At 36.4% G+C, this 23,537-nt stretch overlaps 1 protein-coding gene across 1 annotated transcript in view; it reads left to right on the forward strand.

Moving 5' to 3' along the window:
* The first annotated feature begins 4,230 nt into the window (after nucleotides 1-4,230).
* LOC121383530 overlaps nucleotides 4,231-23,537 on the forward strand; it is a 45,416-nt gene continuing 26,109 nt past the window's right edge. The window contains exons 1-10 of the mRNA XM_041513617.1: nucleotides 4,231-4,330; nucleotides 6,383-6,571; nucleotides 7,481-7,532; nucleotides 10,094-10,159; nucleotides 11,539-11,714; nucleotides 12,288-12,398; nucleotides 13,743-14,261; nucleotides 14,984-15,140; nucleotides 15,846-16,015; nucleotides 17,789-17,891. Of these exons, the coding sequence (XP_041369551.1) occupies nucleotides 4,231-4,330; nucleotides 6,383-6,571; nucleotides 7,481-7,532; nucleotides 10,094-10,159; nucleotides 11,539-11,714; nucleotides 12,288-12,398; nucleotides 13,743-14,261; nucleotides 14,984-15,140; nucleotides 15,846-16,015; nucleotides 17,789-17,891 (1,643 nt within the window). The remainder of the gene's footprint in view (nucleotides 4,331-6,382; nucleotides 6,572-7,480; nucleotides 7,533-10,093; nucleotides 10,160-11,538; nucleotides 11,715-12,287; nucleotides 12,399-13,742; nucleotides 14,262-14,983; nucleotides 15,141-15,845; nucleotides 16,016-17,788; nucleotides 17,892-23,537) is intronic.

Consider the following 23,537-nt stretch of genomic DNA (forward strand, 5'->3'; position numbering starts at 1 on the left):
CACCGAAGTCCCCAATACGATGGGTGCCCCTAAGGATGGGGGCACCGAGACTGGAGGGCACGACGGTTGGGTTGGCCGGGGGGGTGCTGGGTGGGTGGGGGATACTCCACCGGAAGATGGTTAGGGCGGTAGGCGTAGGCGGTTTGGGCCGTAAGGGGTGTTAGGTTTGTCCGGGGGACTGCCCCCCCCCCCCCCGGAGCCTTCCCCGGTTTCGGCCACACCGAAGTCCCCAATACGATGGGTGCCCCTAAGTAAAACATATTTTCCTATTAAAAAAAACCTTTTTGTGGCTGAAGCCTAACCTCTTAGTCACCTGCCACCTCTATTTTGAGGGCTAATTAATATATTTAAAAAATTATTTTAAAATATATTTATATTTAGGACTGCCCGATCTAAATTTGCGTTACAAATTGTTAGTTGTTTGCTGTATATTAAATATTGTTTGGGAAAATAACGCACAAAATTATTTATTGTAAAGTCCTTTTTCCCTGTTTGGTTAAATATCAAAATTGCCCCAGTAATTGTTCTGTCCCAGGTTGGACTACTGGCATCCGGTGGCCGAACCTGGGATAGACATGCTCGAAACCTTCGTGGTATAGGAGCATGTAAATATTTTATTGATTGATTGATCATTCTGTGTAATGTCTGGTCATGATTTTCAGTCATTTCGTGTAATGCTTGGGATTTTCAGTTATTTCGCGTATTGCCTGGTGGTCACAGGAACTTCGCGAAGTGACTGATTTTTTTTAGGCATTACGCGTAATGACTGATTTCACAGATTGACTGTAACACATATACTAGTATATGAACGATCTAGTAATTGCAGGTAATCAGTATGACTGTTATTGAATAACGCTGCTGGAACATGATTTGATGAATAAACACTGTCATTAGGTTAGGTGAAAAAGTACATGGTCTGTTTGGTTATGCCAACGAGAGAACAAATCATTTCCTTCTCCTGTATGGGCAGGATCTAACGTTTGCTTTGTTTAACGACACCACTAGAGTACATTGATATATTATTATTGGATGTCAAACATTTGGTAATTTTGACATATAGTCTTAGAGATGAAACCCGCTACCTTTATTTTTTAATTACATGTAGTAGCAAGATGTCGTTTATATGCACCATCCCACAAACAGGATAGCACATACCACGGCATTTGGTATACAAGTGGTGGTGCACTGCAATGGGCCCGCCGACGGGGATCGATCCCAAACAGACAACGCACCAAGCGAGCGCTCTACCACTGGGTTACGTCCCGCCCCTGGGCGGATCTAGCTCAGTCGATAGAGGTATTGCCTGAGGTACTTTGGTCGCAGGATCGAACCTCCTCGGTAGACCCATATCAAAGGCTGTGGTATGTGCTGTCATAGGAAAGTGTATATAAAAGATCCCTTGCTGTTAATGAAAAACCTCCCAAGGCCTGCACCTGTGTCCAAGAACAATAACAAGGGAATACGTTATAATGAAAAGTTTGTTTAGCTTAACGTCACCACTAGAGCACCTTGCATTATTAATGATCGGCTATTGGCTATCAAACATTTTGTAATTTTTGACTCGTAGTTTTAACACTCGCTACGTTTTTTTTTTCATAACCAGCAAGGGATCGTTTATAATAGACAGTAGAGCACACACCATAGTATGTATAAAACGTAGTATAGAGCTGTTTGTATGACCCATAAAATGTTACAGGAAGCAATATGTTGTTTTATTGTCGGCCTAAATTCTATAGCATTTGAGTACGGATTATTCGATCAAATCCAGATAATTCCAATCAAAGCAATATGTTTAACGGTACATTCTGATAGTCCGTATTGACGTAATAAATATAGAGGGAAAACAACAACAATTATACGGAGCCATTTAAGAAAACGTCTGTGGTGATTAACCCAAATAATCTATTCGCATATGCATCTTCCGGTTTATCAGTGATCAACCATTCCACAATCGAAATGAATATTGAAACACACACATTAGTTACTAGCAGCCAGGAATGAAACAGCAGGATGGGTATATTTGATAAACTGGCACAGATATTGCGACTATTCTTGAGAGTGTTTTGGACATGGTAAGTACATGTATTTCGAGTGTCTATTCCAATAATTTACATTTTCAGAATGTCAGGAAGTATATATAAATTTCCATTTATTTGTATATTTTTATCATTAATATAGCTACATACATACATACATACATACATACATACATACATACATACATACATACATGCCTGGATAGCTCAGAACATATGTATATATATATATATATATATATATATATATATATATATATATATATATATATATATATATATATATATTATATATATATATATATATATATATATATATAATTGTATATAGTAGTATTCTCATTTAACAATGTTTCTTCATAAAAAAATGTTTAAAGTAAAGACATACAAAAAAGAAAAGAAAGAAATATCTCCATTAAAGTACATTCAAAATAATACTGTACATGAGTACACACACCGTTTGAAACGGGAAGTAAGTAATTAAAACTTGAATGTGATGTATTAACTCTTAGTTACCTCCCATGACAGCGAAATCGGCAAATCAGATAGCTCAAATGACCGAATTTGTCATGATATAATGTACACACACGCGCACTCACGCACACTCTCTCTCTCACACACACACACACACACGCGCGCGCGAGAGAGAGAGAGAGAGAGAGAGAGAGAGAGAGAGAGAGAGAGAGAGAGAGAGAGAGAGAGAGAGAGAGAGAGAGAGAGAGAGAGAGAGAGAGAGAGAGAGAGAGAGACAGACAGAGAGAGAGACAGAGACAGAGACATAGACAGAGACAGAGAGATGAGATGCCCATGCAATATTATCGTCTCTTCACATTATAGAATATGCCTTTTGATCAGGTGATCGTCTGTGTCTCACAGTACAACTCCGCATAGTTCTTTCTATTCATATTTTTAAATCTGAAAAATACTTGCTGTCAATGCTTATATTTAATGTTAGCAACATAATGTAACAAAATAAATATTATTTTTTATAATTTTGTTTAGCCTATAATATGTTTATAACATAGTTTGTATAAAGGTCATTGATATATGTCTGGCGTAAGAATGCAAAGTTTCACTGATAAATAGCTAAATGAAGCAAGCGACGTCATTTTCCCGATCTCTAATCTGTGCATTTTCATGTTTTGTTATTTATTTTGGAAAGCATTCTCTGCGATATTTGTTCATTGATGCGCGGTGTAATAAATAAAATGCTATACTCGTTCCCGTGTTCGATCGTTTATATTGCAACGAGTGTGTTTTTAATCATAGATTACTCACTTTCGCTTCTGATGAACAATTCAAAACACAGTCGTAATATAATCACTATAATAACTACACTGACTAGTGGGTTCGAGTGTATGCTCCCCCGTAAATATTTGAAAACTAGATGTCATGAAATGCAATTTACTGCATTCTACAAGTTAAATTCATCTCTGACTTAAGATTTACTACCAATAATAGTTTTGATTCAGAATCATTGGCGGACTAGAGCTCCCCAGCTCCCCCTAGCTCCGCCGTGCCTGTACACGTGAACTCGTTCAGTATTCTCCATGTAATAGTCTAATATAAGACAATATATCTCTTTAGTAGGTTTCGTGGCACGAATAAGAAACCCAAACAAATAAATAATTTAAAACAAAAGAAAGTTTGCAACAAGAACAAAAAAAAAGCAAAACTAACCAAAGCAGAAAAAAAGAAAAATAATAATAAAAATAAATAAATAAATAAATAAATAAATAAATAAATAAATATACTATTACTACTAATAGTAATAATATGTTTTCTGTTTTCTTTCATATATCTATGTACAATTAATAATCATACATATTATCCAATATGGTGCAAAAATTAATATCGGACGAACCTTCCCCACCCCTCCCCTTCCTTCTCCATTGGGCAGTTGTATGTCTGTTAAATGTAGGCTATTTGTCAGATTTCAGACTACAACATTTGTTTTCTATTTCAGGGAGTTGTCGCGGAATCCCTTTCAAAGACTTCTCTCAGACCTAACCTGCACCACAGCGAATATCTCTTGCGACGTGAGCTCCCCCTACCGGACAATAGACGGAACATGCAATAACCTGGCAAATCCCCGATGGGGTGTGTCCAACCAGCCCTTCAAGCGACTTCTACCGTCCGCCTATGACTCGGGTTTGGTTTCTTTTCTTATGCTAGTCTTAGACTGCCAACTGTCATGACGACTTTGGTCAAACTCGCCGATCTCTACGACTGTCTAGTTGCTAGTCTGAGAGCTCTTACAGCTCGATTCTCGTCGTATACAACTCCAACAACCGGTTAGTTGTTAATCTGAGCGCAACCGTAAACAGTTGGGAATGGGAATAATTACAACGCAACTGTCGAGTTGGTTAACTCCTTCGTGACAACTGATAGTCTGGCCCTAGCAGTATTTATGTATCTGTTATCACTGTTACTAATGTTAGGCACAAACTGTCAACTGTCACAACGGAGTTGGCAAACTCGACGGTTGCCATGTAATTGTCCAAACTCCCGATATATGGCGGATGCGCTCAGATTAACAACTAATCGGTCATAGGTGTTTTATAAGACGAGAATCGAGTTGTAAGAGCGCTCAGACTAGCAACTGGACAGTCGTAGAAGTCGTGTTATCGGCGAGTTGGCCAACTCAGTCGTGACAGTTGGAAGCATTAGTTGTATATTCTACCCATTTGCGTGGTGCGATTTACCTTTGGTCTCTCATTCGGTTTAATTATTTTGAAGGTGATAACTGAAATGAATAAAGTCCATTAAACTTGGCAGTTGTATTTTCATATGATGATCAGAAATAGCAATCTGTATACATTTCCAATATAATTTACAAACAGATCAATAAAACAAACCAGCAAGCATTTTCATTTCATTTCAACCTATTTTCGTGTTTATATCCAATTAAGGTTCAAGCACGCTGTCCTGGGCACACACCTCTGCTATTTGGGCTGTCTGTCCAGGACAGTGGGTTAGTTGTTAGTGAGAACGAAGAGACTGTAGTGGTCTTACAACCGTGCCTTCAAAAATCGCTCTGGGTGAGAGCCGGTACCGGGCTGGGAACCCAGTACCTACCAGCCTTATGTTCGATGGCTTAACCACGACACCATCGACGCCGGTCTCAGCAACCAACTTGAACATTGGTAAATATACACGTGACGAAGAAAGCCCATAATATTGTTGCGTGCTGCCTGCGTCAGCCATAGTAGGCCACGCCCCCACGTAGTTGTACAGAACTTGCAAAACGAGTTTTACCAGAACTAAGGCATTTGAAGAAGTGCAGCGATGCTTTGACCGAGATTGGCAGGCTGCTGGTTTAACCGGATATTAAAAACAATTCGTACATTTGTGGTTTAATGAGATGCAGATTCTTCAAGGTGTTGTGAAACACGTTTTGCAGGTTCTGTACAACTGCACGCGGACGTGGATACTACGGCTGAAGAAACAAAACAGCAATAATATTATAGTATGGACTTTTTTCATCACATGCACACCCACTGATGCACACTATGTTATGAAAAATTTATGTTTCAATAAAAAAAAAATGTGTTTTTTGTTTTGTTTTGTTTTTTCATTACTCTGCTTATGAATTATGTTGATAATGTAGGTCATTTTTCATTTAAAATGTCAGGTTTAACGGGAGACGGGACCGATGGAAAACTGATTATGAACTATGTACACAGTGACTTTCGTTTAAAATTATTCGATAATTCATAATAAAAATATCAGCATTATTTTAATGTGATTGATCTTCAATAATCCTCTACAACCATTCCTCCATACGCCACACCCAAAACATACACGCACGCACGCACGCACGCACGCACGCACGCACGCACGCACACACACACAAGAGAAAGAGATTTAACCAATAATAAAAGTAATAAAACTTGAAAACATTACAGCACACATTTCGGAAATAAAATAATAAATCTGCGAAAAATACACATAAATATATTATTGTATTTTAAAGCTGGATTTTCAAATTTTTTCACATTCTGAAATTTTAACATAATTCATATGTTGCCGCTGTATGGTAATTAAAACAACAACAACCTTGTATATATATATATAAGCACATTCCTACATTATAAGAAAGTCTTAGATTTATTATTATTGTGAAATCCTTAATTTTCGTGTATTTAATTCATAATACGTATATAATTATGTTATATTTCCGTCGTATTCTTTAATTCGTTGACTACACCAGTCAGCGAATCACACGAATCTTAGACCACCAAGAACAAACGAGATTTCACAGTGTTGAATATCACTATTTTTAGACACGTGCAATTACGGTACATACAGTACTGTTTTACTTGGGTGTGGTTTTTTCTCTCCAGTCATTATGAACTTATCGATACCTCGCCTCCGAGGACGCAATGGCCAGTACCTCCCGAGTCCTCGTCTGGTGAGTCAAACTCTTCACGGATCTGACGCTAACCGCCCCGTGCTGAACCAGATCACCAACATGCACCAGACATGGGGGCAGTTCCTAGACCACGACTTGAGTCACACGCCAAAACAAGCAAGTTAGTGTTACGTCAATCTGCCACATGGTCTTAGATCTGAAACAGTGTAATTTGTATTATTAATGTCTCGTTCTAGCCAGTGCAGCATGACTGGCAAATAAAAGGCCGTGGTATGTATTATCTGTGGATGGTGCACATATAAGATTCCTTGCTACTAATTTTATGCAGAAAAAAATATATCTAATATGTAATTACAATCGTTAAAAAGTCTCTGTTAGTAGATAACGTCCTTAAAATTACAGCAAACTCAGGTATGTCCTTTAATAAATCCAGCCAGTGCTCCACAACTGATATAACAAAGGCCGTGGTATGCACTATCATGTCTGTGGGATTTGCATAATATTATAAAATATCCCTTTCTACTAACAGAAAAGACTAACCCATTGCATGGCAGCAGCGTGTGTTCACTCTTATTATCTGTGATGTGCTGTTATATTATTAATCATATGCCCGACGCCACATATATAACCGTTGAGTGCGTCCTTAAATAAAATATGCGTTTCTTTCTCTTGATCAACATCCGTAGTTTTACTTTTGTGGACATGAAAAAGAATCATTGGTAATCACTGCAGTGTTTGAAATTCCCTTGTTGTGTTTCACTCTTATTATGGGTTTTTTTGTTTATGGGGTTTTTTTTTGTTTGTTTTTTTTTTACTTTGTGTTTGTAATTTGTTTGTTGTTGTTGGGGGTTTTGTGGGGTTTTTGCTTTTTTTGTTGTGGGGTTTTTTTTTTTGTTGTTGTTGTTGTTTTGTTTTGTTTTGTTTTTGTTTGTTTGTTTTTGTTGTTGTTGTGGGGGTTTTTTTGTTGTTGTTTTTTTTTGTTGTTTTTTTTTTGGGGGGGGGGGAGGTTCCAAACAATGTATGACACTGATGTTAATGGTTTATTAATATCCATGAATATTATTTTCAGATATACAAAACTGCTGCGACAGGTTTAACAAACACAATCTACCGGTGTCTCAGTATGACAAAACATATGTAAGTAAATAACAATGGCAGGGGATGTCTTCTTTCCTGCACAATTGATACAATTGAAATTTTGAGTAAAAGTCATTATTACCCTCCTGGTGAAGATATAGCGGTGTCGTACAAATTTCGTACGCACCACCAGGTGCGTATTACAAACTGTGTTTTGATTTGTCAACAGGGAACAGAGTTAATTTCGATTGGTTGGACAGCGACCTTATTAGCATAACGGGACTATTTTTTTCATTCATTAATTAATGTCAAGGTCAGTAACATCCACAACTTTTACTACAAATGTCATTCATTAAAAGTTGATGTAAACTGGACCGCGCGAAAAATATTTTTAAATAAAAAATAAAAATAAAAGAATGAATAGAACAATAATTAAACATATTCATTTTATTTATTATGTGGATTTTTGGTCTACAAATTGTTATTGTCAGTTGTGATTTGTGAATTCATCATTATTAAGGTCTACGACAGTCATTTTTGGGACCCTTGTTTTGGCTTCGTACACACTAAATGAAACATATCCAACGTTAATTTTTTTCATATGATATATTTGACAAAAGGTAGATTTTTTTTTTTTTTAAAACTTAATTTAATATTTTTTGTAGAATTATGAAAAAGTAAAATATACCGACCTGTAAACAGCGTTGTTTGCTTGTTGTAGAAATTTAACAGGGGTCAAGGTTAGTAGACCAGTTTTTATTTTAATGTGGCGATGCATTGTAATAATATAGCTAATTTTGAATTTGAATGACGTCAGAATTCCAATGACATCATTTTGCACCTCCTTACAATAACCACAAACTGGGTACATGACGTTTCCGTTTTAAGAATGCTGGAAAAAATCCAATGCAAAATTCCTATTGATTTTTTTTTTTCGAACATTACTGAAGCACCTGAATGTGTTTGAAGAAAATTCTGTGATTGAAAAATTGTACATTTTACGAAATATGGATTTCAAGTGAAATTATGGTAAGATATGCTATATTTGTTGTGTACCAAGAAAGCCAAAAGAAGGGAGCGAAAAGTGACTGTCGTCGACCTTAAAGTTAGCACTTTAGTTTTCCCGTGAACTCGGCTGCTTTTGCAAGCTACACGTTTTTAACTGCAAAAACACTTGTTATTCTCTTATTGGTTGGATTTTTGGTCAACAAATTGTTATTGTCAGTTGTGATTTGTGAATTCATCATTATTAGCATAACCAGTGCCAGTGGGATAACGGGAACATTTGTTTCTTGGGGGCGTTTTGTTAAAATATGGAATTATGCATTAGTTTTACCCATTTTTCACCCAATATGAAAATAAACATATATTGATGCATGTACCTTACAGCTTTCTTTAAATTAAAAAATGAAACCCGATGGAAATTTATGGGAAAGTAGGCCTACGTCTACACCACTCCCCTGAAAACGTCACTGAGAAGTAGCGGAAGTACAACGAACTATTTCTCAATGCGGCGGTACGTAGTCGTGCACCGGCTAGTTATGCAAATCAACATCCGGTCTTGAAATAGGCTACAAAATTGATTGATTGATTGATTTATTTTTCATAATTTGCGTGATTTAAAAGAGGGTAATAAATAAAATACCACACTCGTTTTCGCTAGATATCATTTTTACGAAACTCGTGAACTTCCCAAACGTATCTGACCGAACGAAAGTGAGGTCAGATACGTTTGGGAAGTTCACTCGTTTCGTAAAAATGATATCTAGCGAAAACTCATATAGTATTCTATATGTATCTATCTGTGATATTTGTATTTTTGCATAGTTCTTTACACTGTTTTTATTTAAATCTTGAATTTTTATATTGATGTTGATCATCACTTTATTTATTTGCATTACCATAGTTTGGACGCCCAATAGCCGATTTAGTTTTCGTGCTAGGGTGTTGTTAGACATCCATTCATTCATTCATTCTTTCCTTTATTCTAAGACACTAAATGCGCCACCTACTTAGAAACTTTGAAATATTAAACATTTTTATATATCTCCTTTATTGGCTCCAAAGAAGTTCTGGTGTCAAAACTGTATTTATTTTGTTCATTCGTTTTACGAAATGGGTGCTTAAGAATGTTATTATCTCTAGAACATGATATACAAATGCCAATAGCTCACCATATCGCAAGTTTTTGCGTATCCTTTATGATAATATTATACGATATTTCACAAACCTTGTAATGTTAGTAATTTTCTTCCAAACACATATTTTATAAGTTGATTTATTTTATTGAAACGGACAATGCAAATCAGGAGGAGAAAAAGTTTGTTTTGTTTAACGACACCACTAGAGTACATTGATTTATTAATCATCGCCTATTGAATGTCAAACATTTGGTAATTTTGACATGTAGTCTCAGAGAGGAAACCTGCTACACTTTCCCATTAGTAGCAAGTGGTCTTTTATATGCACCGTCCCACAGACAGGATATCACATACCACGGCCTTTGATATACCAGTCGTGGTCCACTTGTTGTAACGAGAAATAGTCCATTGTGCTGGAGAGAATAGGTCGAATATTTAGCAATACTGATTCTTTGTCATTGCAGGGAGCCGTGTTTTCCAATACCCATTCCAGCCAATGACCGACACTTCAAGACAAAGACCTGCATGGAGTTTGTAAGATCAGTGCAATCGGCATGTCCTAGCGGTGAACAATTTGCAATTATACAAGAAGACAAGACTTTATTTACACTCGGGCCGTTACCCAACGACACAGGAGGAATATATAATATACAATTTATAACATTCACGTGAAAAAGATGGTTGATAATAAACATACACAAATACCAATAAATACAATTATATAAGAAGAAGATGCATAAAAAAACCTCTAAATACATTAGATACATGCACATATTTAAGAACAATGTTATACACATACCACTGGTTGGTGTTCAAATAAACATAGATATACTGATGGAAAGAAATAAGGGAACACATGGAATTGCAGACCAAATGTAATTCACAATTAGCGTAGTAATGTCTGCATTTCATACCAAGTTGTAATGTGGGATTGAATGTCTGTAGCGTTGAATGAGCTGCCTATATGTTCCCAGTCAACTGCTGACAATATGAATTGATTTTTGATACAGTCATTATTTCTTGTTGCTATCTGTGTGAACCTTTATTTCTTTCCATCAGTATATAATCTAGATGTACATCGGGTGTGGCCAAGTACTTATAAGCAAATATGTCATCGTAATAATTATATATTTTTGTTTGGTTTGGTTAGGGACGTTTAAAGTTATTAATAATTACATTTATAAGATATGCTAATTTCTTTAATATTCCGATTCGCTTACTGTTCATTAATTCTTTAAATTTATAAGTACTTGGTCGTTTATAGTAATATGAATGTATATACTGGAAACAAAGCAAATAACGAAACTCATCGCCAATATCATTGACGTCCCATAATGTACAAAGTCTCTCATCTATAGGTATGCTATTCCAACGACCAGTTTCAACGGGAAGATAATGGTTAGACATTTTAAATTTTATGATAACTGACCACAGCTTTTCAGGAAGTATACTAAAATACAGTTACCGATTAAGCTAAATATTGCCACGGTTTAAAGGGACATACCCTAATTTTTAAGCACTAACGCATATTTTTGACTACTATAACCGTTTTTTTTATAACTTAAAACATACTTTACTTAGATTTTATTGTTTAGATTATCAATTTCCGTACATTCGAAGTGTTTGTGGTTATCCTGGTGTTTTTAATATCACAAAATGCATTTCTCATATTTTTAAAAACGCACGTGCGTGTGAGAAGTAACAGTTATGGAGTCGAATTTTAGTCTATTTTTAGATGGTATTTCACCATTTCAAAGTCACAGACTCATGTTTCACTCAATTGTAACTTTATCCAAATGTGTTACAGATTTGTAGATTAACTAAACGTAGTGGTAATTTTCACGGGTTGAAACTAGGGTCTGTCCCTTTAAATACGAGACTCAAAGTATGTTCATTTTGAATAAATAAGAGTGTGCACGTTTGATGATGACGTTTGTCCGAATTCCAGAGTTATATTATTTTTGTTTTGTTCTATATTAAAAGCGGTAGGTCAGCAAGTTAACAGAATGACAGCTTACGTAGATGCATCCATGATGTACGGCCAAACTCAAGAAATGCTGAAAGAAATTAGGACTTACATCGACGGTATGATTTTATGTCTGTCACTATTATCGTATAAATATTGAACATAGCAACCGTATCATGTTGTTCTTTGAGAATAGCGAATACAAAACACAATCTTCTATACCTCGTTAATATTCTAAATTAGTTCTATAATCATCTATGATAATATACGTTTTTCGTGTGTTAATAGTTCTGTGCAATATTGTTTCGTTTTTATGTTTACCACAGTCCAATGCACTTGTTCCTTGATTTGGCCTTAACAATTAGTTTGTGTATTTGTATTTTATGTTGATGTGCGACATTGTTTGTTTCATGAATTTCACTTTTTCAGAGCTGTTTTTATTTATAACTTTTGTATTGATCGTCATTTAATTTTGTTTGATACCCAATAGCCGATGAATGTTTCATGCTGGGGTGTTGTTACATATCCAGTTCAATTCTAATTCGTCTTAATATATATGCAACATATGGAACTGATGACCACAAGCCTGATATTGCAATGACATTTCTAGGAGATAAGCATTTAACATATTTTAATGTTCCATATATAAATTAAGATAGCATAATAGAGGGGATCTTTTTGTGAAATTTCAGGAACGCTGAGGACTGGAGATAAGAATTTGTCTCCAAACACAACGAACGTCCAGTGTCACAGGGAAATGGTAAACGCACATGGCCACACCAACCCTCTCTGTTTCCTAACAGGTAACGAGTCGATATTTCCACAGTTACTAATGCGATTCATATTTAAAGACCCTAGTTTCAACCCGTGAATATGGACACTGTGTTTGATTAATCTACAAACCTGTAACACATCTGAATACAGTTACAATAGAGTGACGTTGAAACGGAGAAACACCCCTTAAAATCAGACTAGAGATCGTCTCCATGACCGTTAAGTTACAATAGAGTGACGTTGAAACGGAGAAATACACTTTAAAATCAGACTAGAGATCGTCTCCATAACCGTTAAGTTACAATAGAGTGACGTTGAAACGGAGAAACACCCTTTACAATCAGATTAGAGATCGTCTCCATAACCGTTAAGTTACAATAGAGTGACGTTGAAACGGAGAAACGCCCCTTAAAATCAGACTAGAGATCGTCTCCATAACCGTTACGTTTCAAACGTACGTGCGTTTCTAAAAATATGAAAAATACATTTTGTGGTATTAGAAACATCAGGATGAACAGAAACACTTTGAATGTACTAAAATGAGTAATTTAAACAATACAATCTAAGTAATGTCTGATTTCAATGATCCAAAATGCACCGTATGGTTTCAAAAGTAAGGGTCTGTCACTTTAATACAGTTACATCGTGATACTCGAGGAAACAAAGGATGACATCATTTGTCTTTAGGGAAACACAAACGCATTGTGTTATCACATGCTATTAGGTTTATTGCAAATTAGCACACTTGCTTTCGAAAATTAGAGACGAAACCTGTTATGTCAGACTACTCTGCATACCAGCATCATTATTTTTTAAAAGGGAGTATACCAATGTTAGATATGTCATTCGTACTGCACAGGGCGGAATGAGACAGAACACATTTCTATAGAATAATTATGAAACTAATATTCCATAGTATCTCTTTAGTGGTAACAAATAATCAAAACTGCTCGTTTATCCTAAAACGTAATTGTTTTGCTAATTCGACTGAGTAGCTAATTGAATGACTGACTGGTTAACGGACTGACTGACTGGCTAACGGACTGACTGACTGGTTGACTGGTTGTCTGACTGGTTAATTGACTGACTGGTTGACTAACTGACTTGCAGACTGACTGACTGACTGAATAAATGAATGGCTGACTAACTGGTTGTCTATCGAACTAGTTGACTGACATACTGACTGGCAAACTGACTGACTTACTGTTTGACTGACTGACTAGCTACCTCACTGCGACTGGCTGACTGTGACTGACGGGTTGTTACAGTGCGTTATTTACGGACCAACTGATTATAAGCAGAGTACTGTTCAGTTCAGAAATATGTAACAAACAACGTCTTCTGAAATCTACTATTAACTTTGTTTTACTCAGATTTTCGAGCCAATGAGCATCCAGCCTTGATCAGTCTTCACATCATTTTCACCCGCTTACACAACGTCATCGCTGGCAATCTTAAGAAAGGCAACCCCGACTGGAAAGACGAACGGTTGTTCCAAGAGTCTAGGAAAATACTGGGCTCCATAGTCCAGGTCATCACCTACAAGGAATCCCTGCCAGTGCTTCTCGGCGACTCTGTGATGGAACAGTACGACCTACACTACAACTCATCGTATATTTATGATGAAAGTCTGGACGCGTCGATACTAAACGAGTTCACCACAGCAGCTTTCAGATACGGGCATTCACAGGTACCATCCAAGTACACGATCGGTAATGAGAGTGTTACATTGCAAGAAATGTTCAAGAACCCGTCGTTTGTTCAGAAAGCTCCAGACAGCGTGACGGATATTCTGAATGGTCTGCTGACAGACGTTGCGATGAAAGCTGATAGATACTTTAGTCTCGGGATTACAGATCACATGTTCGAGGATGTGAACGACAAATATTCTGGTAAAATATATTACCTTGTAACGTCCCTTTCTTTCTTCTCATTTTATTATTGTGACTTTTTTTAATATTCTTTTTTTTTTCTTTTCTTTTTTTTCATTATTTCTTTTCGTTCTGTTCTATTTACCTCTATCCTGCAATTGAAATGCATTTATTTCTCTGGTTTGTTTAGCCCATTCTATTGGTGATGCTTCCTTTGGTGTACATTTGGAACGAGATACAAATCCAATGGGTCAATTACAGTGGTTGATTCTATGAAATATGCAGAAAACAACTAACTGATTATTTCTCCCTTTTTTGGAAAATATGCGGATTGAGTCAACACGTAAAACATGTAGACCGCATTTACCAAGCCTGCTTTGACTTACACATGTAGTTATAATGATTAAGATACCTGCCTTTACGACATCGAAACGATTAAACAATAATGCATGGCCAGGGCCGTATCTCATCACAATGCAAAGTCGAAATAGTGGTTGATTTTATGAATCTCTTCTTAGTGCCTCGTCTATAGGAGGACCGCCACTCCCGAGTAGATCTTTTGTTGGATATTTCATCCCTCTTGCACCGCCAAAAGACGACTGCCACTCCCAGACTAAATTAAAACTAGCACCGGACTGAGCTCAGGCTTTGTAAATTCGGCCCATATTCTTTAAGCAAACCACACTTGGCATCACAGACTATGTGTTTCAATGTTCCTTGGTATTCATTTTAATATATTCCAGGATTAGATCTTGCTTCCATCAACATTCAGCGAGGACGAGACCACGGGCTGCCCCCGTACAACGACTACAGGGTGAGGTGTGGACTACCACGTCTGGAACAACCGAGTGACGGTGGTGGCACTAACAACACAGTGGGCAAATTTCTTAGTGTTTACAGGTAGGATCTAATCTAAAACAGACAGTCAGCCCTAAACTATGGAAAACAAATTAAGTGTTATGTTTTATGGAAAACATTCTGAGGTAATTTTACAATATGACGCGGCACTGGTCTAACATCATGTCTGATGCAATACCTTTTACATGAGTTGTACGTCTTGATCAGTGTATGCTGCACACATGACGGGTGCCACCGGTGGGGCAGGATGTTCTCACTTTTCCTGAATACCTGAGGTCATCACTGTTTTGACAGTTTCATGAATGCATGTCATCGTGGGTATATGTATCCTAATGAGCTCTATTGTAAGCAACTTTTCATTTATCAAGTCAGTCTTGGGAGTGGTAGTCCTCCTACGGGCGACGCAAGAAGCATTAACGGCACGCAAGGGATACCTTGTAGAGTGACATTCCTCCTATAGATGAGGCATTTGATGGTAATTCATGGAACCAATCAGTACTTTGCCAAAATACCCTTTCGACTTCTGTTTTTTTCAGATATGATTATGGAAAACAATTTGATTTATGTGTACATAGTTTTCAGTCAAATGTGTACTTCTCCAGAATTATAATGATATTAATCAAGCCTCCATATTTTTTTCAATGGCTAATAAATAGGCAACAGGTTAAATGGAAACACAATGCATTAAATCAGTAAACTTGTATAATTCGAAGATGGGTTTTATTATTAAATTCCTTTTTTATATAGCCACGTTGATGACGTCGACCTGTACACTGGGTCACTGTTCGAGACCTCTGAACCAGGTGCGATAATCGGCCCAACGTTCCGCTGTATCTTAGCACTGGGTTTCCGGAATCTAAAGTTTGGAGATCGATTCTGGTATCAAAATTCAAAGGGCGTGAATGCCTTTACACCAGGTGAGTAAAAATATATGGGTAATCTGTTTTATTGAAATAATTAAGATTTGTCCATATTTTATTGTTATATGTTTGGTCTATATTTTTATTGATATATGTTTGGTCTATATTTGTATTGATATATGTTTGGCCTATATTTGTATTGATATATGTTTGATCTATATTTGTACTGATATATGTTTGATCTATATTTGTATTGATATATGTTTGGTCTATATTTGTATTGATATATGTTTGGCCTATATTTGTATTGATATATGTTTGGTCTATATTTGTACTGATATATGTATGGTCTATATTTGTATTGATATATGTTTGGTCCTGTTTGTATCGATACATGTTTCTTACGTGTCTTCTATGTTGTATTGAATAATCTTTCTTTTGTGTTTTTATGATGTGAAGTTCCGTCTATGTGTTTGATGATAAATTGTCTTCTGTGCTGACAGACGTGTTTCTTTGTTAATAGACGTCCCTTCTGTGTTTACTGATAACTGTGTGTTTCATGTTTGTATTGGAAGATATTTCTGATATATTTTTGATATAGATAACATATTATGTTTCTTTTATGACTGAACTTGATATATTTGTAAAATGTTTCTGTGTTTCTACTCATAGCTGTTTCTTCTGTACTTCCATATAGAAGTGTTTCTTGAGGTTTTTTCGTGGGGGGTTTTAATGGATTTTGTTTTGTGTCTACATTGATAGACTATTATTCTGTTTCTATTGATAGGTATAGGCATGTATAGGTTCTATATTTATACTGATAGATGTTTCTTCATTTTGGTATTTTTGCATGTTTACTATGTTTGAATTGATAGATGTTTTTCTGTGTTATAGTGGACGATTTTCCTGTTATGTTTGTATTACTATTTGTTATTTTCATGTTTGTATCGATTCATTATGCTCAGACTTTATTTATACCAGACCTCGCCGTGAAAAACAAAATTATAGACTGGGACGTAGCCAGAGAGGAAAAAATGCCGAGGCAAACAGAGACCTTTAAAATAAGTATCAGTGTCATGGAAAAAATAAAATAAATCTGGGGAAATTCCAGACGAGGCAAGCGCCTAGTCTGCCTTATGCTGGCTACACCATTGATAGGGGAGTGAATAATAGCTCTCTAGGGGCTGTTCGTAGCCCAGCGGTAAAGCGCTCGCTTGATGCGCGGTCGGTTTGGGATCGATCCCAGTCGGTGTTCCCATTGGGTTATTTCTCGTTTCAGCCAGTGCACCACGACTGGTATATCAAATATTGTGGTATGTGCTATCCTGTCTGTGGGATGGGGCATATAAAAGATCCCTTGGTACTAAAGGAAAAATGTAGCGGATTTCCTCTCAATGACCGTGTCAAAATGACCATATGTTTGACATCCAATAACCGATGATTAATAAATCAATGTACTCTAGTGGTGTCGTTAAACAAAACAAACGTTTAACTTTAATAGCTCCCTTAACTTAGATTATGGGGACCTATCTAAGATATAACTATATTGAGCATTGTAATGCTACATGTATTTTGTTTTTCAATCTACTTTCTAAGGGGAACTTGTTAGAAACCCTAGTGGTACATAAGCACGTTAAACTAGTTATCTATCCATAAGGGTGGCTAAAACTATCTTTCCTTGAAGTAGTTTCAGGGGGAGATGGGGAGACAGATTGATAGCTTCCCTTAACTGGTGAGGTCTGGTTTCTACTGATACATGTTTCTTCTTTGTAATGATAATGTGTTCTCTATTCAAGAAGTGGTAAAACTGTTGACTGTTTCGTTTTTCAGAGCAGATATCGGAACTGCAAAAGATAACCTTATCCAAAGTACTATGTCAGACCTCACATATCGAGAACGTACAGGCCAGAGCTTTTTTGTCGTCGTCGATCATGTATGACATTATATTATAATTATACGCAAATGTATTCATTATTCATCGCTTATATATTTGGCACAATACCAGATCTCACGAACTCTAGGCTCACATTTAATGTTCTAACATATTCAGTGATCTAGGTTTATTAATCGAGATTGGGTGAAGTTTTATTGTATTTGTTGAATTTTGCGTGTACTAGGTATATTTAAAGAACAGTAACATGAACATTTAATTCTTCTGGCTGTGTCAGTGATTAAAAAAAAAGTTTTAAAGTTCTAGCTCTCGACATTAACAAAGTATTTGATTGTTTGAATGATGCTTTAATATAAAATCCTTGTGTATAACATTGAAGACTGAATTTACAAAGCCTGTTTTTACTTACACACGTGTAACTATGTATATTTACGATGTTTAAACACCCGCTTTTATGAGAAAATAAACACGCTTCGTAAATTCGGCCATGACTGTCTGTCAAACAGGGCCGTAGCTAGCGGTTATTGATATTGACGTTTTAAGTATGTAACTTCCCTGAAATGGCTGCAAAATGGTATTTCATAGCGTTTAGGTTTCTAGTGTTTTGCGCCACCCATGCTCGTTTGTACCAATTCATCTGTCCCCACCTTCCACACAAAAAAATCCTAGCAACAGCCCTGTCAAAGTTTAGTGAATTGTCGTATGTTGGGACCTTACTGTTTTGTATAAGTTAACAACATTTGAAGATTTATAAGCACCCGTCTTCTAGACATGTCATGATGGTACATGACACAGCCATTGATATAACAGTCAGGGGGCTCGCTTCTCTCTGTAATTGGGTTACACCTTGTTTAGTTTAGCGGTGTGCTGTCTGGGATGAGTGCAATACATCGCCTCGGGTTTCGGTTTGAGACCTATAGTCCGTTTGCCTCGAAAAGGAAACTGATGAATTGGCATATAACTCTATAATAAATGCATATAAAATTCATATAAAAAAACATATTATTAGGTTTTAACCCCATACAATATCAAATAAACTTTTCCCTAATATTCATGTAAAAAACACATTATTATGTTTTAAACCAATACAGAATCAAATAACTTTTTTTCCCGTAATATTCATATAAAAAACACGTTATTATGTTTTAAACCCATACAAAATCAAATAACCTTTTTCAAAAAAGTTCCATGTAAATAAAAAATGTTTCTGAATAAATTATCGTTAAATTATATAGATTAAATTGCATTGTTAAAAATGCAGGATTGAAGACAAAATGTTAGAACAGCCAAGATATGCATCTTCATCTGCATTATTGATGAATCGGTGCACAGAGACCAAATGGATGTATAACTGCGCATGCTTTGCCTCGACAATTCCATTAGTTGCCTTCATTTCTGTATCAAAAAGGATTTAACCTATGCAATATGATGGTAATTTGTAAAGAAACATTTTATTGACCCTCAACGTTTTTTCTGAAGAAATATATTTGAGTTGGTATGGATATAACACTCAATAATAATTTTTTATATGAAGTTTAACTTGATTAATTATAGAGTTCATGTCAATTCATCGGTTCCCTTTGGATGCAAAGGGACTATATGAAAATCGAAAATATTATCTGTGTTCACGCAATATCTATGACCTGAGTAATATATGCTCATTAAATAGTATTATTTGTTCTTTCTACTTTATATATATATATATATATATATATATATATATATATCTATGAAGAGTTCAGGCGCAAAACGCGATATAAACCATTTTCTTTCTAGTTTTTAGTTAAAGCCATTATTGTATGCCAGTAAGGGCTAATCGTAGGCCCGCTGATTTGCTGCAAAACTTGATTGATCCTTATGAAATTGTATTGGGTAAATCCCGGTTTTTTTTTTTTATCAAAACCCATTTTTACTGAAAAGGAAAAATGGATATATCGCGTTTTGCGCCTGAACTCTTCATATATATATATATTAGTAATTGAGGACGCGAATGTTAACTAGGACTGGGAAATTGTAATGCGGCACTAAGTTTAAATATGTCAAATAATTTAACATGAACATTCCCACAATGCATTTCTGTTTCTATCATACAACCGCACGTCAAGCAAACAGAAAGGCAGGACAACAAGGACACTTACATAATATTATGAACGTCTATCTGATTTAACTTCATCACAGTGGGCGACTACATAACATTGACAATGACTTTCACATAAATGTTGAACAGGTCATTTCACTGTTGTATGTAGCATGACATAACTCATCTTCTCGATACACTACAGGTAGCCCAGTGGTAAATAGGCGTGCAGATTTAGGATCGTTTTGGGGGTCCAGTTGCAACTACTAAAATCGTTCTCTATGATTAATCCCCACCAGTGTTATTTCTCGTTCCAGCCAGTGCACCACTACTGGTATATCAAAGGCCGTCATATGTGCTATTCTCTCTGTGGGATGGTGCATATTATAAAGGATTCCTTGCTACTAATGGGAAAATGTAGAGGATTTCCTCTGTAAGACTATATGCCAGAATTACGAACCTTTTGACATCCAAAAGCCGATGATTAATAAATATATTTTCCCCAATGGTTCCGTGAAACAAAACAATCTCTGTCGATACACAACACTATTTTAAGAAGATCACCATATATGCTATTGTAGTTTCAACACACGCAACACAAGTAGGTTTTGGTATGGGTGTATACGTAATGGAATTTCAAAACACCCGGATGCTATTTTGAATAACAATATAAACATCGAATCTTAGGACAAAAGATTCTACTTGTTGGTAACAGAGAACATCGTTAAAAATAATGTAGCCGCATACAAGTCAGTTAAATATTACAGATGGAGATAGTTACACGCGCTGACATACAAATACACGTAAAGAGAGTGAAAATAGAGAGAGAAAAAGAGAGAGAGACATAGACGAGAGAGAGAGAGAGAGAGAGAGAGAGAGAGAGAGAGAGAGAGAGAGAGGAGAGAGAGAGAGAGACAGAGAGAGAGACAGAGAGAGAGAAGACAAAGAGAGACAGTTAAGGTGACAGAGAACATATATATATATATATATATATATATATAGAGAGAGAGAGAGAGAGAGAGAGAGAGAGAGAGAGAGAGAGAGAGAGAGAGAGAGAGAGAGAGAGAGAGAGAGAGAGAGAGAGAGAGAGGCCGATATTGTCAGAGAAAGAGAGATATTTATTCACTTTAGTTCACCTAATTTTTGTTTGTTTAATTTCAGAAATCCTGTGGTTCCATGCTCGGATCTTTCCATGATTGATTTTAGCAAATGGAAGGAACTGGATTCACTTAGAAACGAATAACTGATGTTGGTTCACTAAACAATGCAGTACAATGGACTGTACTTAGACAGCCAAACATGCGTGCAAACATCATTAAAATTACTGGGAACCCTTATAGACAAATGGTATAGGAGTCTACACTGGGCTTGTAACTCTTTGTATCGAACGCCATATGATATAGTATGGACATTATGTGTCCGTTTTCGAAACTAAATACTTCGATGGAAATAAAACTGTGCAAATACTTATCACGTGTAGTGTGTTGCTCGTAAATAAAATATTAAACATATCAAGAGTACATTGTTTTAAAGGGACATTCCTGAGTTTGCTGCATTGTAAGATGTTTCCGACTAACAAAATATTTCTACGATTAAACTTACATATTAAATATATTTTCTTGTTTAGAATATCAATGTCTGTATATTCAATGTGTATATTTTTAGGAAATAAAATGATAATTAACCTAGTACAAATATTAGAACGATCAGAAACACGTTTAAAATACAGCCACTAAAATTCTAAACAAGAAAATATATTTAATATGTAAGTTTAATCGTAGAAATATTTTATTAGTTGACAACATCTTAAAACATTGCAGCAAACTCAGGAATGTCCCTTTAAGTGTTCCTGCATGACGAATGTTGAATTACATTGTTTACGATATCATGGATATTGTTTGGATACATATAGAATACTAAACGAGCTTGCCTGTCATACCATTTTTATGATATGAGTGAACAGTTTCGTACTAGCTTTCGCTCGTCAAATACCAACACTGTTCACGAGTTTCATGAAAATTGTATGACAGGCAAGCTTGTTTAGTATTTTATTTATTACAAACCAACTGCAAACAAGTCGCAACGCAGAAATAAGCAGATGTCGAGACCTACTACATGTTATTTGTCTACGAATTGGGTCAGCAAGTGATCTACGTCACGCTCACGTCACACCAGTATTACACTAGTTAGATACTGAGTGATTGTTATGACATGAGCAATATCTTACACTGCATACACGTAACTCAGTTTTGGAAACAAACTGCATACTACTATATAAAATGCATATACATGCTGATACAAACCTGTTCGGTGGCTGCAAGTTGGTATTTCACTTTTTTCTTCTTTTTTATGTATCTTATGTAAGAATAGTCGTAGATCGATTGCTCTCGAAAGACTCTGGGTTTTCCGCCGCCAGGGCCAGTGGCTAAACAGATGATGCATCAAGGGCCGTGACTTACAATACTGTCTAGTAATGTCTGTGGAAAAGTGTAGATAAAATACTCCCCACCGCTTTTGTGGTAGGAATAGCTTATGTGATAATAGCTGGTGTTCCCCTCTTCTCTTTATCTGCCTCCCCCCCCCCCCCCCCCCCCCTGCCCCGGCTCTCTGTTTCTGTCTCTGTATATTCTCTCTCTCTCTCTCGCTCTCTCTCTCTCTCTCTCTCTCTCTCTCTCTCTCTCTCTCTCTCTCTCTCTCTCTCTCTCTCTGTATCTGCATTATTATGCGTACATGTGTTTATATATCGCCTTTATGTTCACCTTTGTTTATCTTGCAGCATCATTGGTACCGTTAAACATTCATTCATTTACTCATTCGTTCATTCATTCATTCATTCATTCATTCATTCCGTCAAGTTTCGTCTCACTTCCAAATAGACACCAAACAGCCAATGTTTCAAACATGCAGAAGTGCCGTTAAACGAATAACGAATTCAGAGAAGTGTTTATGAGTGTTGCAAGTCAATTCGTGTCAACTCTACTTGACATTACACAGCATGTTAACAGACCAGTGTCGCGCTCATATAGCCAGGTTGTCCTGGGCTTCACCCCACGGGTATCGCCTTTCTCGTCTGTTCAAAGACAATATTTGCTAGATGGACGTTTGTGCTAACACTTTGTGTACCTGTTTTACATGGGTAACAGGTCATTCCAAGGGCAGGGTTTAGGCTAGTTACCGGCCTCGGTGGTGTCGTGTTTAAGCCATCAGACATGAGGCTGGTAGGTACAGGACTCGCAGCCCGGTACCGGCTCCGACCCAGAGCGAGTTTTAACGACTCAGTGGGTAGGTGTAAGACCACAACACCTTCATCTCTCTTCCTAACCACTAACCACTAACAGCTAATCCACTGTCCTGGACAGACAGCCCAGATACCTGAGGTGTATGCCCAGGACAGCGTGCTTGAACCTTAATTTGATATAGGCACGAAAATAAGTTGAAATGAATAAATAAATAAATAAATAAATAGGCTAGTTGCCACAATTAGCAGGGTGCTAGTCGGGTGAAAAAAACAGCAACAACAACAACAACATTCTCAATTATTATGGTATCGTAGGTTTGGTAGCCTATTGTGTGATGGCCAATAAATATCTAGATAAAGTCTCAAAAGTTTA

Source organism: Gigantopelta aegis, chromosome 10 (assembly GCF_016097555.1).
Source record: "Gigantopelta aegis isolate Gae_Host chromosome 10, Gae_host_genome, whole genome shotgun sequence".
Taxonomy (NCBI): Eukaryota; Metazoa; Mollusca; class Gastropoda; order Neomphalida; family Peltospiridae; genus Gigantopelta; species Gigantopelta aegis.